Genomic DNA, 15,646 nt, shown 5'->3' with positions numbered 1-15,646 from the left:
AACCTTATAGTATTTTTATTCTTTGTTTTACCTAACAGTCATCTTCAAATGGTTTTGAAGTCCCTCCTATCACCCCCAGAACAAAAACAAAAAATCTGTTGTAAGATTTCTGCGATGGGGCCCCCAGATGACTCGGTCAGTTAAGCGTCTGCCTTCAGCTTAGGACATGATCCCAGGATCCTGGCACAGAGAACCAAATTGGGTTCCCTGCTCATCAATGAGCCTGCTTCTCCCCTTTCTCTCTGCCCCTCCTCTCTGCTTGTGCTCTCTCTCTAATAAATAAATTTTAAAAAATATTAAAAAAAGATTTCTGGGACAAATTAGGCATCTAGTTGTATCAAATCTTAGTAAAATTTTCCTAGGGTATTCCATTTACTGACAGACCTACAGCATTTCACTTAAACATCCAAAACCCAATCAAAGGCAAGCCTTACAGAATTTTCACAGAAAAGGAATATATTACTTAAACTAGAATGATGTGAAGTCCACATACAAACTAGAAAACTGGGCTGAATGCTGAACTGTCTTGGCCACTAGGCCCACTCAGTTCTCCTTTGCAGACATTATATAGCTCTGTTCTGCAGTTTCTGGAGAGCAGGGAATAAGCACCAGAGTTGTATGACAGCTAAGGGTAGGTTCTAAAGTCAGTACTGCTTGGATTTGTAGCCTAATTCTATCAAGTTCCTAGCTGTGCTACCTTGGGTGCTTTTTATACTCCACTTTCTTACCTATAAAATGAGGATATGAACAGTACCTAGCTTATGTGGTTACTGCAAAAATCAAATGAGGTAGTATATTATAGTGGTAAAATGTAAAGACTCTGTAGACTTTGGCTGTCAGATTATTACTATTCATCTATGTACTTTCTGCCACACTTACCATGGTGCCTCGCATAGAGCAGGTGATCAACAAATGTGTTAAAAAGAAATACTACCCAAGTTTTCAGACATAAAATTACTTTGATCCATGATGTTCATTTGCAAACCTAACAGAGCTATGTCATGCTATTAGGACAGTTAGCGAAGAAACCAGACTGTAAGAAAAGATAAAGAAAAACTAAGGTGAGGATATTCATGGTAGGAATTTCAGTCAAATGAGGATCTTCTGAGAGATTAAATAGGTCACTTGTGTCCAATAGCTAGCTACTTTGCAGGTTATCTAGGAATAAAGACATGGTTGCCCTACCTTCAATATGACTGAACTGTAATCTTGGAGCTGGTTTACAAAAGGATTCAGTTATTTTTATTATTTATTTATTTATTTATTTTTCTTTTCAGTGTAAAGAATTCATTGTTTATGCACCATACCCAGTGCTCCATGCAATACGTGGCCTCCATAATACCCACCACCAAGTTCCCCTAACCTCCCACCCTCCACCCCTTCAGTTATTTTTAACAAATGAAATGAAACTTATCCTAAGAATGATTTAGATGCTATTCTATACTCAATGGGAGATACCATCAATGTCTAGGAAACTTGGCATCTCTGACACAGACTTTAAAAACTTCCGATTTTGAATAATGCTAACATTAGACAATGCCTTAAAATTCAGTAGGTATCTACAAATAAACTTATCCTCAAGTCTCTAAGCCTGGTAGAGAATAACAAGCAAATTTTCAGTCTAGTGCTCCCTTGACTCTATGAGTCATGACATAAGAGTGCTAATACTTTTTTTTTTTTTTTAATTTTATTTATTTATTTCAGAGACAGCCAGCAAGCAAGCTCAAGCATGAGCAGGGGGAGGGAGAAACAAACTCCCCGCTGAGTGGGGAGCCCGATATGGGGCTCCATCCCAGGACCCTGGGGTTATGACCTGAGCTGAAGGCAGATGCTTAACCGATTGAACCAGCCAGGTGCCCTGAGAGTGCTAATTCTTCTAGTGTTTTATTTCTTAGGACACCTACTGGTAATAATATAGTAAGTGTATAAAAACTTCTTAAATTATGAAAAATTTCAAATTATTTATAAACTTGTACTAATATGATTTTTATATACTTAATAGTAAGTTAAAATTATACCTTAACAAAATTTTAGTCTTTTAGTGTCTGTGAAAGATAACCAAGTTAGAAAAGAATGATGGTATTTAAAATGCCAAGTCCCTTCCCCCTCATCCCCTAAAGCCATTTAAAAATAAGTTCACTTAATTTTATCAGTGGGGTTAATAGTTATTAAGTTGTAATTTTATAGATGATTATAGGAAAGACAAGCTCAAAATTTTAATTTCAATACAAATTCCCAAAATACTAATATTATGCCCTAATACTTTCTTTGAACTATAAATGAAATAGTTATAATGCATATTTTTATATGCAAGTCAGTTTAACCTCCCTTCTCTGTTTCTTCGCTTGTAAAATATGAATAATGATAGTATTACTTACCTCATAAAATTGTTAAGAATTAGATAATTTATGTAAAACAGAGTCAGGCACACAAAATTAAGTACTAAATAAATGTCAGTTACTAAGATTTTTATTTTTCTTTTCCCATTAAGGTTTGCTCAAAAAAATTATAAAATGTTTTTGCTGCAATTACTGAAACATCAACAAACAGAAATGCCACCAGCAAAGCTGCTGGAACTGGGGGAATCTGATTCTGCTTACAATTAAAATGTAGATCTGTATAGCTGCTACACATTATTTATTTTTAAGATAAAAGCTCTTGAAGAAAGACTATGAACAGGGTAAAGAAGTTAATGTAACCCTAGCCCCAACCTTTTTATATCACAAGTTCTCAAGTGATCTAAAGTAAACCTCAGAAAATTATCATTAAAGAATGTTAGAGGAATTTTAAATATATAAAAAAGAATGAGGGCAAAAAGCATGTAAGTGAGGTAATGGAAAATGCAGATGTAATTTTGGCTGAAGAAAAAGCTGGGGCTAGCTGCCATTTGGTTAGAGCTCATTCTTGGGATTCAAAAGAAAGTGACTGAACATGCTTTACTGCTGTTTCAGAATACAATACATAATCCAGTGAGAAGGAGGAGGTAAAGTACTCCATGGTGTACAGGATCTACAAATCAAATCAAAGAAAGGAAAAGGGAATAAAAGTCTTAAAAGACCAAAAGCCAGTGACATTTTTTGACCATTAGACATTTTTGAGACCCAGTGTTAGAGCCTTTTATACATTTAAGCAAGTAAAACTCTACCAAAGGAGAAGGGGAAAACTCGTTAATTTCCACAGAGCTGCAGACAGCTCTGGATTTTGTAAAAATTATCTGAATAAAAATGTGAATAAAAACAGTATTTTTTTTTTATTTTTATTAAGTCTTTTTTTTTTTTTTAAAGATTTTATTTATTTATTTGACAGCGAGAGAGAGAGATCACACATAGGCAGAGAGGCAGGCAGAGAGAGAGAGAGGGAAGCAGGCTCCCTGCCGAGCAGAGAGCCCGATGTGGGACTCGATCCCAGGACCCTGAGATCATGACCTGAGCCGAAGGCAGCGGCTTAACCCACTGAGCCACCCAGGCGCCCTAAAAACAGTATTTTTGAAAAATATTTGTACACAGGTTAGTAGCAATTTCTACAACTAAAGTAAAATAGGGGTGCCTGGATGGCTCAGTCGGTTAAGTGTGTGCCTCGGCTCAGGTCATGATCCCAGTCCTGGGATTGAGTCCCACATTGGGCTCCTTACTCAGTGGGGAGCCTGCTTCTCCCTCTCCACCTGACAGCCACTCACCCTGCTTCTGCTCTCTCTCTCTGAGACAAGTAAATAAATAAAATCTTAAAAAGAATTTTAAAAAATAAAGTAAAATAAAGAACTGTATCGTACTAAGAGATCAAGGCAGGTGAAAAACACTGAAAAATAAAAGAGGATCAGATAAATTCAGAAGATCATTGTAAGTTTAGGCATGCTTCCTTTAAACATCTCATTAGGTGCAAAGAGGACACCACGAACATGGCCTGGCAATGAAATGTATTACTTCCACGACAAAGAACAGAGAAGCGATTTTTCACAAGGTAATGATGTCAATCTAAGCCTTTGGTATTAAAGAGATGTTAAATTCCATAAGGGCGGGGACAAAGTTCATTTTGTGGCACCATGCATACTGCTGAGCAAAGACTGGCTGGCCGGTGGATATACTAAAAGAAAACTGGGGTGGGTAGGAAGCTGATAAACAAAACTGACTCATAAATCAATCTTTTGTATTTAAAACAAATAAAGTTACTAGAAGAATGACAAGAGCCAGGAAGGGATCATTAATTAATTCAACCAATAAATAAGTGCATTCTTTTTGTTCCAGATGCTAAAGATAAAGCCTTGAACCAAGAGATAAGAACTTACACTGCCAAAGGAGAGAAAGATGAATGAAACACAAATAAAATGGTGCTTTTGAGAATCAAGAATGGAAGGGACACCACATTACAGAAGATTATAAGGATAGCTTTTCTTTTCTCAAAAAAACAAACCACAAAGGTCTATTATGAAAATCAAACAAATCAAAAATTAAGTGTGTGTGATGGGGGGAGAGAATCTTACAAGAGTAAGAGGAGTCACACCTAGATGCATCAACACAACATACTGATGTACTACAGAAAGGTAGGAGATTTTACAGAAACTTCTTTGCTTCTGCTTGATCAAAAGCAATAACTTAACCACAATAATTATTTCTATTGTTTTATTTCTGCTTGCTTTCTTTCCCAGAAAACATCCTAAGCTTGTTAAGCTACTGTCTTTTCCTCAAACTACATGAGTAAGTAGAAATGAGGCTAGGATATGCACACAAAAGAATATTTATGTTTCATACAACTAAAATTTTCATTTTTGCACAACATTCTATTTTTCTCTCTCCAGCAAAGCAAAACTTCCGACACCAAATTCTTCAATAAGCCCCTTAAGATTTTTATCCAATGACAAGAACAAATGAGTGCTGTTAATAATTTTCAGATTTAAAGCAATAATTCTCATATAAAACAATTTTTTCCTTGAGATTTGCCAAACTATTTCTCTCCAGAAATACTGCATCCTTATTCTAAGAATTTTTCACTATATTGTCCAGGCTGACTAATTTTTACCTTGAATGCAAACCAACAGAAGAGACAATTTTTTTCAAGGGATGATGAGTTGAAAGCCAAGAAAATATTTTAACTTCTTATAATTTAATCCACATTGAATTGTAGATAAATTTGGCAGTATCAAAATAAGAGTTTTCTCAGCATACAAACTGCCACCTCCTTTTAAAAGCTTCTCTAAGAATGGTTGGTTTTGGTCATAGTGCTTTGAAGCAACATCATTAAGTTTGGATCCCCTCTCTCATCAACAAACATGATGTGTCTTTACCTTTTCTCTGAACTATAGATTCTTTCTGTTGATACACTCTTTCCATAAGAACCTTTGCAACATAACAGATAAAGGGTGGCATTATGCGAATTCTGTATACTGAGGAGGGATAGTTAAATAGGAGCTACCAGTATGCATAATGAGTACCATCTTTCCAACATCTTTAGGGCAAGTTTTTTTTTCCTTAAGGTTTTATTTATTTATTTATTTGAGAGAGAGAGAGAGAGAGAGAGAGAGAGAGCACGCGCACGTGCACACAAATGAGTTCACAAGCAGGGGGAGCAGCAGGCAGAGGGAGAGGGAGAAGCAGGTCTTCCCGCTGAGCAGGGAACCCAATGCGGGGCTTGATCCCAGGACCCTGGGATCATGGCCTGAGCCAAAGGCAGAGGCTTAACTGACTGAGCCACCCAGGTGTCCTTTTAGGCCAAGTTCTGTCCTATCCAACAGCATCTTGCAAATGTTGACATTTGGGCAATTTTCCTAAGAGTAGGAAAGGATTCTGAAATAAGACAACTTAAATATAAAATATAAAAACCACAGTCCTCATTAATTTTAAATTAGAATAAAATATGGAAAAAGCAAATTATTAACAAGATATAAGCTGTTGTTTAGTCTTCATTCTTTAAAACACTTCAGTATTAAAGATCAGCAATGAAAAAAACAAACCAGTTGCCTAAATATTAAATCAAACGGTCAAAAAGTTGTATAAATTGAAATGTTTTATATTTTCTTAGAAAAAGCATGTATGATTTGAAAGATGGATACATTTAATTTCAAGGTTTGCTGTACCACAAACTGTCTCTACATTAAAAAGACTATTTTCAGATGGAAACAAACTTAGTCATAGTAACTTACCTAACAAACATTAAGTTTTCCTTTCTCCCATCTACCAACTTTATATTGCCAAATGTTCCACAATTATCTCATAGTCTCAGATGTTTATTTACAAACTAGAGAAGGGATGAAAAATCACATGAAGACTACCAACACATAAAATTAAGTAGATGCTAAAGAATATGTTCTCTATTTTAACTTCAGCTGCTTATTGTTTTTTCCCCTTTTGGTTTCTAATTCTTGGATAACTCTTAGAAACATCAATCTCATTTCATTAGGCAACATGAGAATCAGAGAAAAATTCCAGTAAAACCCCCAGGTTTTCAGTGCAGTGGAGTGGTATAGATAATGCCATACCACCTCACTGGTAGACTAAGTGAGGAGATAAGACAGGTTTAGAGGAAGGAGGAAGGATGACGAAATTACTCCTAAACACGCTGAATTAGTTACCTATAGAGATCTCATTCAGTCGGTATTTGATTATCTAAAATGCTTCTAGGCACTGGTAATTGCTAGACAGCTGGATGTACCAGAATTGCTAGACTAGGTTTGGGAGCCATTGGGTGAATTACAGACGTCTCAATGAGACCACTCCAGGGAGTACAGCGTAAATAAAAGCAGTGGCCTGAGAGTTTTAGAAGAATGGATGTAAGAAAAACAGAGAAATAGGGAGTCAATATAACAAAAGCCAGAAATGTAGAAGGTAAACCAAGAGAATGGTTGCTACTACTAGAAAATTTCAAGAAATAAATATCTACTATCAACCTCACAAAATTAATATGAGGCTTGAGAAATACCTATCAAACATTTCAACTAGGAAATCAACGGTCGCCCTACTGGAAACATTTCTATGACTGAAAAGGGAGATAAGAGCGTGCTGAGCAAAAGAAAACAGCAAGAAAAAGAGAAAGGAATAGGGTACTTTTTTTTTTTTTTGGAAGATTTTATTTATTTATTTGACCACAAGTAGGCACAGAGGGGGAAGCAGGCTCCCCACTGAGCAGAGAGCCCAACACGGGGCTCGATCCCAGGACCTCGAGATCATGACGTGAGCTGAAGGCAGAGGCTTAACCCACTGAGCCACCCAAGCACCCCAGAATAGGATACTTTTTATTAGCTTAGGTATAAAGTGAAGGAGAATTACATGGTAATGGTGAGAAGGAAGAGTCTGGAGCATGAGAACATAGAAAATGGAAGTGAACTGAAAAGAGGAGGAGTCAATCACTGGAGACCAAACTGAAGATACAGGCAAGATAATGGTTCTAATATTTTCTCCAAATCAACTTCTGCACCTCAATATTTGCCTCATTAGCTTTAACTCACAGGAATAATCACTGTTGTCTGTTGCCAGTACCAAGGCTGGGAGAAAATAAGTATGCTCTCTAAAAGACAACAACCTTCCCAGTTCCCACTAAAGTCTAGTCACACTGGTGGTTTGCTCCCTTCTCTTTCTTTCCTCTATATGTGCATGACAGGGCAAGAATGTATGTACATGCACAGACAACTTCAAATCCTGTACCAAAGTCTCTGCTGTGAAAAAATGTAAAGCAGACTCCTGACCTAGACATCATGGCACCAAGATTTATATTCATTTGCTCATTTTCAATAAAGAAGAACCTTAATTTCCTTTTCTAAAAGATACAAATTGTAGAATTTGAGAAAAACATTTCAATGAGAAACAAATACAATCATAGAATCAGTCAATTTTGGAATGAGAACAGGGACAGTTGGAAAGATTACAGATCAAGACTTAGAATGCAGATCAATCAGGAACTTGGTTTTACGACTATAAGCCATGCCTTCTGCCTTATGGACCTTAATTTTCTAAATTATAAAGTAAGTGAATCAGAAGAAATTGCCATGGTCCCATCCAGGCTAAAGAAGAGCATGAATCTGGTCCTTTGTGTGCTATTTCCAGGTAAAGAGAACCAAGGCTCAAAGAAGACAATTCAATGACTTGAAAGGTTAGTAGTACAGAAGAGTCATTTTGGAATTGAGGGCTGCTGATTCTCAGTCTAATGTTCTTTAAGTTATGTTCTTACAGAGTAAGAAGATATTGATGATTTTTTAAAAATCTTCTATTCCTCCGTACTGCCGATGACATTTTGAAGAGCGGGCACAACCAAGGCCATGGTGAAAAGCGAAGCACACGCAGAAAGTCTCTCCTAACGTCTAGCTTAGAGCCTCTCTGATGGAGTCATGTGTACTATAGCCCTGCACTGTTGAGCAAAGAAACAGCATAGTATTCTGGTATGTAGTGGCCATTATCCATGCTATGCTTGGGATATTCTGCCTTCAATCAGAATGCACAACACTGCCCATTTTCACTGGAATCCTATCATGTCCTACATGGTTCTAGTGAGTTCTACTTTTCTCTGAAAAACTAAGACTGATGCTCTATTAGAGCTGAATGAGAGTATTATCAATTGCCTCTGTCTCTACTTTGTTTTCTAGTTGTGGGCATCATAAAGAGTTCAAAGATAACACTGAGACATTTAAATAAATAATGGATTTTCAATTACTTTCAAAAATAGTTACTATGAAACCCAGTGTGAGTAATTACATGAAGACAATGGAGACAGAGGACAAAAAGGTTACTAGAAAGAAACAACTCTATCATCTGATTACTCTCTGCACAAGATCAAACCAATTTATCTTAATATATGCTAAGCATCTTATCACATATTTTCTGTATTTAAATTTACATATACATTTTTAAATGGGCAGTTTGAGACTTCATTGAAACACATAACAAAGCATTATTCCTTTTTTCTTGAAAATAATCTTGTAATATTATTGGTTAAATACTTCCTGGAATTTATAAACACTGTAAAATATACATAAGGAGATAAATTCTTAGTGAAATGATATACAAAATACATACTTGGTTGTCTCAGCACCTAGCTAATTTTTCACAGCTAAATAAATTTTTCCCCAGGAAAACGACGATACCAACATTCACTAAGACTGCTTTTCACACTTTACCCTAAAAGATCTGCCAACTATATACATATAATAACTATACATATTCATGATATTGAAAATAAATTCAATAAATCTTTAGATAATTTCTTTAGTTAATGTTAAATGTTTTTGTGGCATTAAACTTCATTGCACACTTTCACTCTTTTAAAAGCATTATGAAAAGAGCTAAAATGTATTATTTTTCCATGGTCCATCTTTATTTTTTTATTTTTTTTCTCCCCACGGTCCATCTTACGAAAAAATACTATGAAAAACCTTAAGGGCCAAAGCTAATTTAATATGAAAATACATCCCAGGTAACAAGGTAACATATTTCTTTAGTCAATTTTTTTAACTTAACAATCTTGCAGTAATTTCTTTGAAGGATATACACACATTTTTAAAATACCTTGGATTTTATATAAATTACTGATTAATCAAGACAGAACAACTGGGCATAATGAACACACAGTGGTATTACTCACCTAAATAGGGAATGCAAGGCGTCATCTTTAAGCTACTTATATAGTCTCTTAGTCTTTTGTAATTATCTTCTTTACTCATTACATATTCTAATTTTTCAAAGGTAGTTTTGTCTTTTCGACTTAGTAACTAAAAAACAAACAGAAAAGTCTAAGTTATTCCCAAATTCCATTTTATTATATTAAAGAATTGAAGCTGTATTTACTATAAATTTAAATTTCAGAGTTATACCTTCTCCAATTATACTCTGGTAGTGTATAAATATAACAAAATCAGACATGTCTATTATAAACCCAGAGGTGCCTGGGTGGTGTAGTCAGTCAAGCAACCAACTCTTAGATTTTAGCTCAGATCGTGATCTCAGCACCATGAGATCAAGCCCTGCATCAGGCTCTTTGCTCAGCACAGTCTGCTGGAGATTTTCTCTTCCTATGCCTGTGCTCTTCCAACTCGTGCTCTCCATCTCTAAAAATAAACAAATAAATCTTTAAAAAAGGGGGGGGCAACCAAATCCACTTTTTAAAAATTATAATATCCTTTGTATGTACACAAAATCATTAACTAAGTAGCAAATTATAATACATTATTTCTCATCTTCACAATTTTATTCTTACATAAGATTTTATTTATTTGACAGAGAGAGAGGAGAGCACAAGCAGGGGGAGCAGCAGGCAGAGGGAGAAGCAGGCTCCCTGTTGAGCAAGGAGCCTGATGCCATGCAAGGCTTGATCCCAGGACTCTGGGATGATAACCGAAGCTGAAGGCAGACACTTAATCAACTGAGTCACCCAGGCACCCTTCACTATTTTAAATGGTTGAACGATTTTGTTGACCACTTTCCTAAGTTAAAATAATTACATGTTCATATCCACCTCAAATGTCCAAATACTTTAATACACTGTCCCCTGCCTCTTCAAAGATGAAGATCATTCTTGCATAATCATTAAGAGATAAATACTGAATTTTGTGGTTTCAGTAACAACCTTTCTTCACTAGTCCTAACAATAACCATAAAACTGTGATTCACACTTTTGGATTTTTAACAAGACACTTTTTCTTTGATCCTGCTGATCAGTGCTACCTCACACAGTTGATGAACAATCAACTGCACTGTTTTAGGAAGCTTATGGGGGGTAGATTTGCAGTGAGTGTCCTTTGAGGAAAATGGAGACAATCTAGGGGAATAAAAGAGAAGGTCAATTACCCAAAACAGTATTAACTACTTGTTATTTCTTGTGGTTTTGATTTTAGCCATTCTGACAGGTGTAAAGTGATACCTCACTGTGGTTTTAATCTGCATTTCCCTGACGAATAGTGATGTTAAGCACCTTTTCATGTTGGTCATCTGCGTGTCTTCTTTGGAAAAAGGTCTATTCAGGTCCTCTGCCCATTTTCAAATTTGGTTTTTTTTTTTTGGTGTTGAGTTGTGTAAGTTCTTTATATATTTTGGATATTAACTCCTTAGATATATAACTTATAAATATATTCTCCCATTCAATAGACTGTCTTTTTATTTTGATGATGTATAGAAACCTTTTATTTTGGTGTAGTACTAAAAATTTAATTTTGTATTTATTTGCCTTGCCAAGGAGACATACCTAGAAAAGTATTCCTACAGCTGATGCAAAAGAAATAACTGCCTATATTTTCTTCAAGGAATTTTATGGTTTCATGTCTCACAATTAATTTTGAGTTTATTTTTGTGTCTGGTATAAGAAAGTGGCACAATTTCATTCTTTTGCATGTAGCTGTCCAGTTTTCCCAATACCAGTTGCTGAAGAGACTATCTTTTCCCCCACTGTATATTCTTGCCTCCTCTGTCACAGATTAATTGACCACACAAGCACAGGCTTATTTCTGGACTCTTCTGTTCCATTATCTGCCTATTTTTGTGCCAGTAACATGCTGCTTTGAGTACTACAGCTTTGTAGTATATCTTGAAATATGAGATAGTGATGCCTCCAGTTTTGTTCTTTTTCAAGAATGCTTTGACTATTTGGGGTCTTTTGTGGTTCTATACAAATTTTAGGACTATTAGTTCTAGTTCTGTCAAAGATGCTATTGGTATTTTGTGTTGGCAAGTATGTGGAGAAAAAGGAATCCTCATGCACTATTGGTGGGAATGTAAATTGGTGCAGCCACTGTGGAACATGGTATGAAAGTTCCTCAAAATATTAACAATCAAATTATCATATGATCCAGTAATTCCACTACTGGGCATTAAACCAATGAAAATGAAAAAAATAATTTGAAAAGATATATGTACTCCTTGAACATGTTTATTGCAGCATTATTTACAGTAGTTGAATATGGAAGCAACCCAAAGTTCCTCGACAGGTAAATGGACAAAGATGATGCGGTATATATATATATCTAAAAAATGAGTTCTTACCATCTGCAACAACATGGATGGACCCAGAGAGTATAATACTAAGTGAAATCAATCAAATACGAGAAAGACAAAGTATCATATGATTTCACTCACATGTGGAATTTAAGAAACTAAACAAATAAACAAAAGAAAAAGGAGACCAAAACAAACAAACAAAAACCCTAAAAAACCAAAACCAGACTCTTAGAGAACAAACTAGGGGTTGCTAGAGGAGAAATGGATGGGTGAAATAGAAGGAATTAAGAAAACAGTTATCTTGATGAGCACTGAGGAATGTACAGAACTGTGGAGCCATTGTATTGTACATCTGCAACATATTTAATGTTAACACTGTATGTTAATTATCCTTGAGTTAAGAAAGGGTATTTTAAAAATATTAATGAAAAAATTCAGAAAGTATGTTTTTAAGTATTTCAAAGACTCTGGAAAAAAGTATTTTTTTCTTTAAATATACGAAGTTTCTATTTCATTATGATGTAATAAACTTCACTTTATGTCATAAAATGTTATATTTTAGGATACAAAATATGTCCACCTATAAAATGCTCATCTAATTTTTGAGGGTAACAGAAAATCTGAAGATTAATTTAGAGATAAGGAGACAGAGATTCAAAGTTGATCACAGGATTAGCAAGAAGCAGAACATACTAATACTCTCTCAGTCATCCACCCACAAAGACATCCTGTTTTTCAGTGTCTCAGTCTGGTTCTGAAGATAAAGACAATTCTGATGCCAAATGCACTACTCTTTTATATAGAGTATTACAAAGAGTACAACTGGGATTCACATTGGAATTTCTTTTTTCATAGGTTCCAAGATGCAGATTATTTTCAGATAATCTGTACCAGAAATCTATCTGAGCAGTATTCCTCCTTCTTCAAAACAAAATATTTTAAGGAGTCTTTTGTTTTCATATTTTAGATAGATAGCCCACGGTCTAAAACAGCAGTTGCATAATCTTTTGCTTGGCCCAGCTTCAACATCCTTTATTAGTATTTTCAAGATCAGGCACAAATCTCTGCTGTTACCTGGAAGTCCAACCATCCCTTTTCTCCCACCTAACAGAGTATTTGGATATGGAAAATACGGTGATGTGATGTGGCAGGGTTAACAGTAAACCTGTTCCTTTTTTCTTAAATCAATCACTCTAAAACTCTGGTACAATATCAGAAGAAACACAATTGATTTTGGCACATCTGAAACAGAACTCTGGTAAAGAACTACATGGTCTAGTATGTATAAAAAGGGGGCGCCTAGGTTGCTCAGTTGGTTAAGCATCTGCCTTCGGCTCAGGTCGTAAGGTCCCAGGATGAAGCCCTGCATCCAGCTCCCTGCTCAGTGGGGAGTCTGTTTTTCCTTCTCCCTCTGCCCCTCCCCCCTGCTCTCTCTCTCTCAAATAAATAAAATCTTTTTTTCAAATAAATAAAATCTTTAAAAAATAGTATGTATAAAAATAACCTATATTTGGAATTTTCATAATAATCGATAGCCAGATTAAAAGGATTCAATCTGGTGTGGGACCACAGAGCCTTCTTTCAGGAAGACTATTTATAGGAAGAGCATGGACAAAAGAATTAATTAGATGTTAAAATAAGGTGTTTCCAGTGATATCTCAGAAACTCGTCCAATGCTCCCAAAGCTTTATCTACGAAGTCCTGATTCTTTTTCCGCTTTTCAAATCTTTTTCTGATGTTCCTAATGTTACCCCTACAATGTTACTTCACTATACTCTTCCCACCAAAAAAATAGGAAAACAAAGTGGTTCACAACTGCATGTTTTAGGTACTACACTCTTCCTCTGGTGAAGAGCATGACAACCAGGGGCAGAGCTCTTCACATGTTCACTGATGTATGAATGTGGGAACTCCAAATGTTCTTGGCCAGATCTCTACACCATGTTACCATAAGAATCTACTTTGGAAAATCTGGATGAACCCCTATTCATGTCATTCACCATAAGAAATATAAGATTCCCAGATCACCCCTCATCACCTTGATTTGTATCCCCATACAATACGTACAAATGTGTTCATTTGCATAATTAATTTATCTTGAACCTTGGATGCAGGTTAATTATCTTTTGTTCATGACACTCAATTATCATTAGTTTCTGATATGGCTTTCCTGTTAAATTGATTTATTCTTAAATTTCCTAACAAACACATACGTATCAATTTTCCTAAGAACCATACACCAATAACACATCTACATATGTGCTCCTTCCATACCTAAATCCCTTGACTTTTTTTTTTTTTAAGATTTTCTTTATTGAGGGAGAGCATAAGCACAGGTAGGAAGAATCCCATGTGGGGCTCAATCAGGACCTCGAGATCACAACCTGAGCCAAAGGCAGATGCTTACCCAACTGAGCCACCCAGGCATTCCCCTTGACTGTAAGTATCCAATAATCTCCTTCCTAAATTTTGCCTATCATTCTCCTAAATTTTATTTGATTTTTGACCAAACAATATCATGCTATTTTTAATCTTTGGATTTATTCATTCAATGTTCTGACACTGAAGTTCCACCAATAATGTTACGTGTGGCTGTAGTTCACTCATTTTCACCGCTTCCCTATGTATATCTTCTTCTCTGAGGTACTATCATTTTCTATTTTTCTTTTTTCTTTTGCTTTTTAAGAGATTTCTTCATATATATCTATATTCCAGATATAAATTCTTGATCAGTTACAACTGCTTCACATTATTTTCCCCCATTCTGGGACTTCTTTTCAATTTTCTTTAAAATATCCTTTGATGAACAGAAATTCTTCCTTTAATGTGGTAAAATTTTTTCATCTTTTCTTTCACTGTTTGAGGTTTTTGTATCTTATCTGAAATACCTTTACAGATTCCAAGTTAGAATCTATTCATACCAAGCCAGAGAGATATTAAGCTATTTTTCTCTTCTGAAAGCTTCCACATTTTTCATTTCACATGTTTAAGTCTTTAATTCATCTAACAAAGACTTTTTTTCCCCAAACTGATAATCAATTTCCTGGCTCCAATTAATAAACAGACCCTCATTTCTCCACTGATTTATAATGCCACCACCATCATATATCAGAGTTCTATAAAAGCAATTATCTATTTTGGGGTTCTTTCTTCTGTTCCACTGGTTGACATGTCTACACCTGCACTAACTGTACATTACCTAAATAATACAATATATCTTGATATCTATTAGGGCTGTGTCAAAGTCTTCAATTCAACCCCATTTTCTCCTTCAGAAATAAGTTGGCTATCCTGACCCTTTACATTTCCATGTAAATTTTATAAGCAATCTTGTCCCAGAAGGGGACTTTGATTCAAGGTGCACGTATCTCTACATACATTTGGGGAAAGCTGGCATCTTTAAGATTTCCTATCCATGACTAAGGGATATTGTTCCATCTATTTAGGTCTTTAATGACTTCCTGTGAAGTTTTATAGTTTTCTGCATATACATCTTACATATATTTAAGGGCTGATACTATAAATACATGGCAAAGAAACAGAACCCAGCCCTCAGCCTTGGAAAAACAAACCTGTAAGGAAGAAGCTAATCAGCTAGATCACCTGTCATGGTCTACTCTGGACCACTCACTCTGGGGATGATTGAGCAATGTTTCATGGACTATACTGGTCAGATTTAAACCAAAGGCAAATTATTCTGAGATCGCTATTTGAAAAAACGTCTTGCATATGTTATCCCA

The 15,646-nt window shown here is 35.5% G+C and overlaps 1 protein-coding gene across 7 annotated transcripts in view; it reads right to left on the bottom strand.

Moving 5' to 3' along the window:
- Window positions 1–15,646, bottom strand: part of RALGPS2 (Ral GEF with PH domain and SH3 binding motif 2) — a 164,385-nt gene that overhangs the window by 66,802 nt on the left and 81,937 nt on the right. For all 7 annotated transcript variants that reach the window (XR_006815507.1, XM_045982375.1, XM_045982376.1 and 4 more), the window contains one exon: window positions 9,562–9,688. Coding sequence is in view for 6 of the 7 variants with exons in the window: in XM_045982375.1 (XP_045838331.1) it covers window positions 9,562–9,688 (127 nt within the window). In the remaining variant the exon portion in view is untranslated. The remainder of the gene's footprint in view (window positions 1–9,561; window positions 9,689–15,646) is intronic.

Source organism: Meles meles, chromosome 17 (genome assembly GCF_922984935.1).
Source record: "Meles meles chromosome 17, mMelMel3.1 paternal haplotype, whole genome shotgun sequence".
NCBI classification, from domain to species: domain Eukaryota; kingdom Metazoa; phylum Chordata; class Mammalia; order Carnivora; family Mustelidae; genus Meles; species Meles meles.
This window is presented reverse-complemented; position numbering and strand designations above follow the sequence as displayed.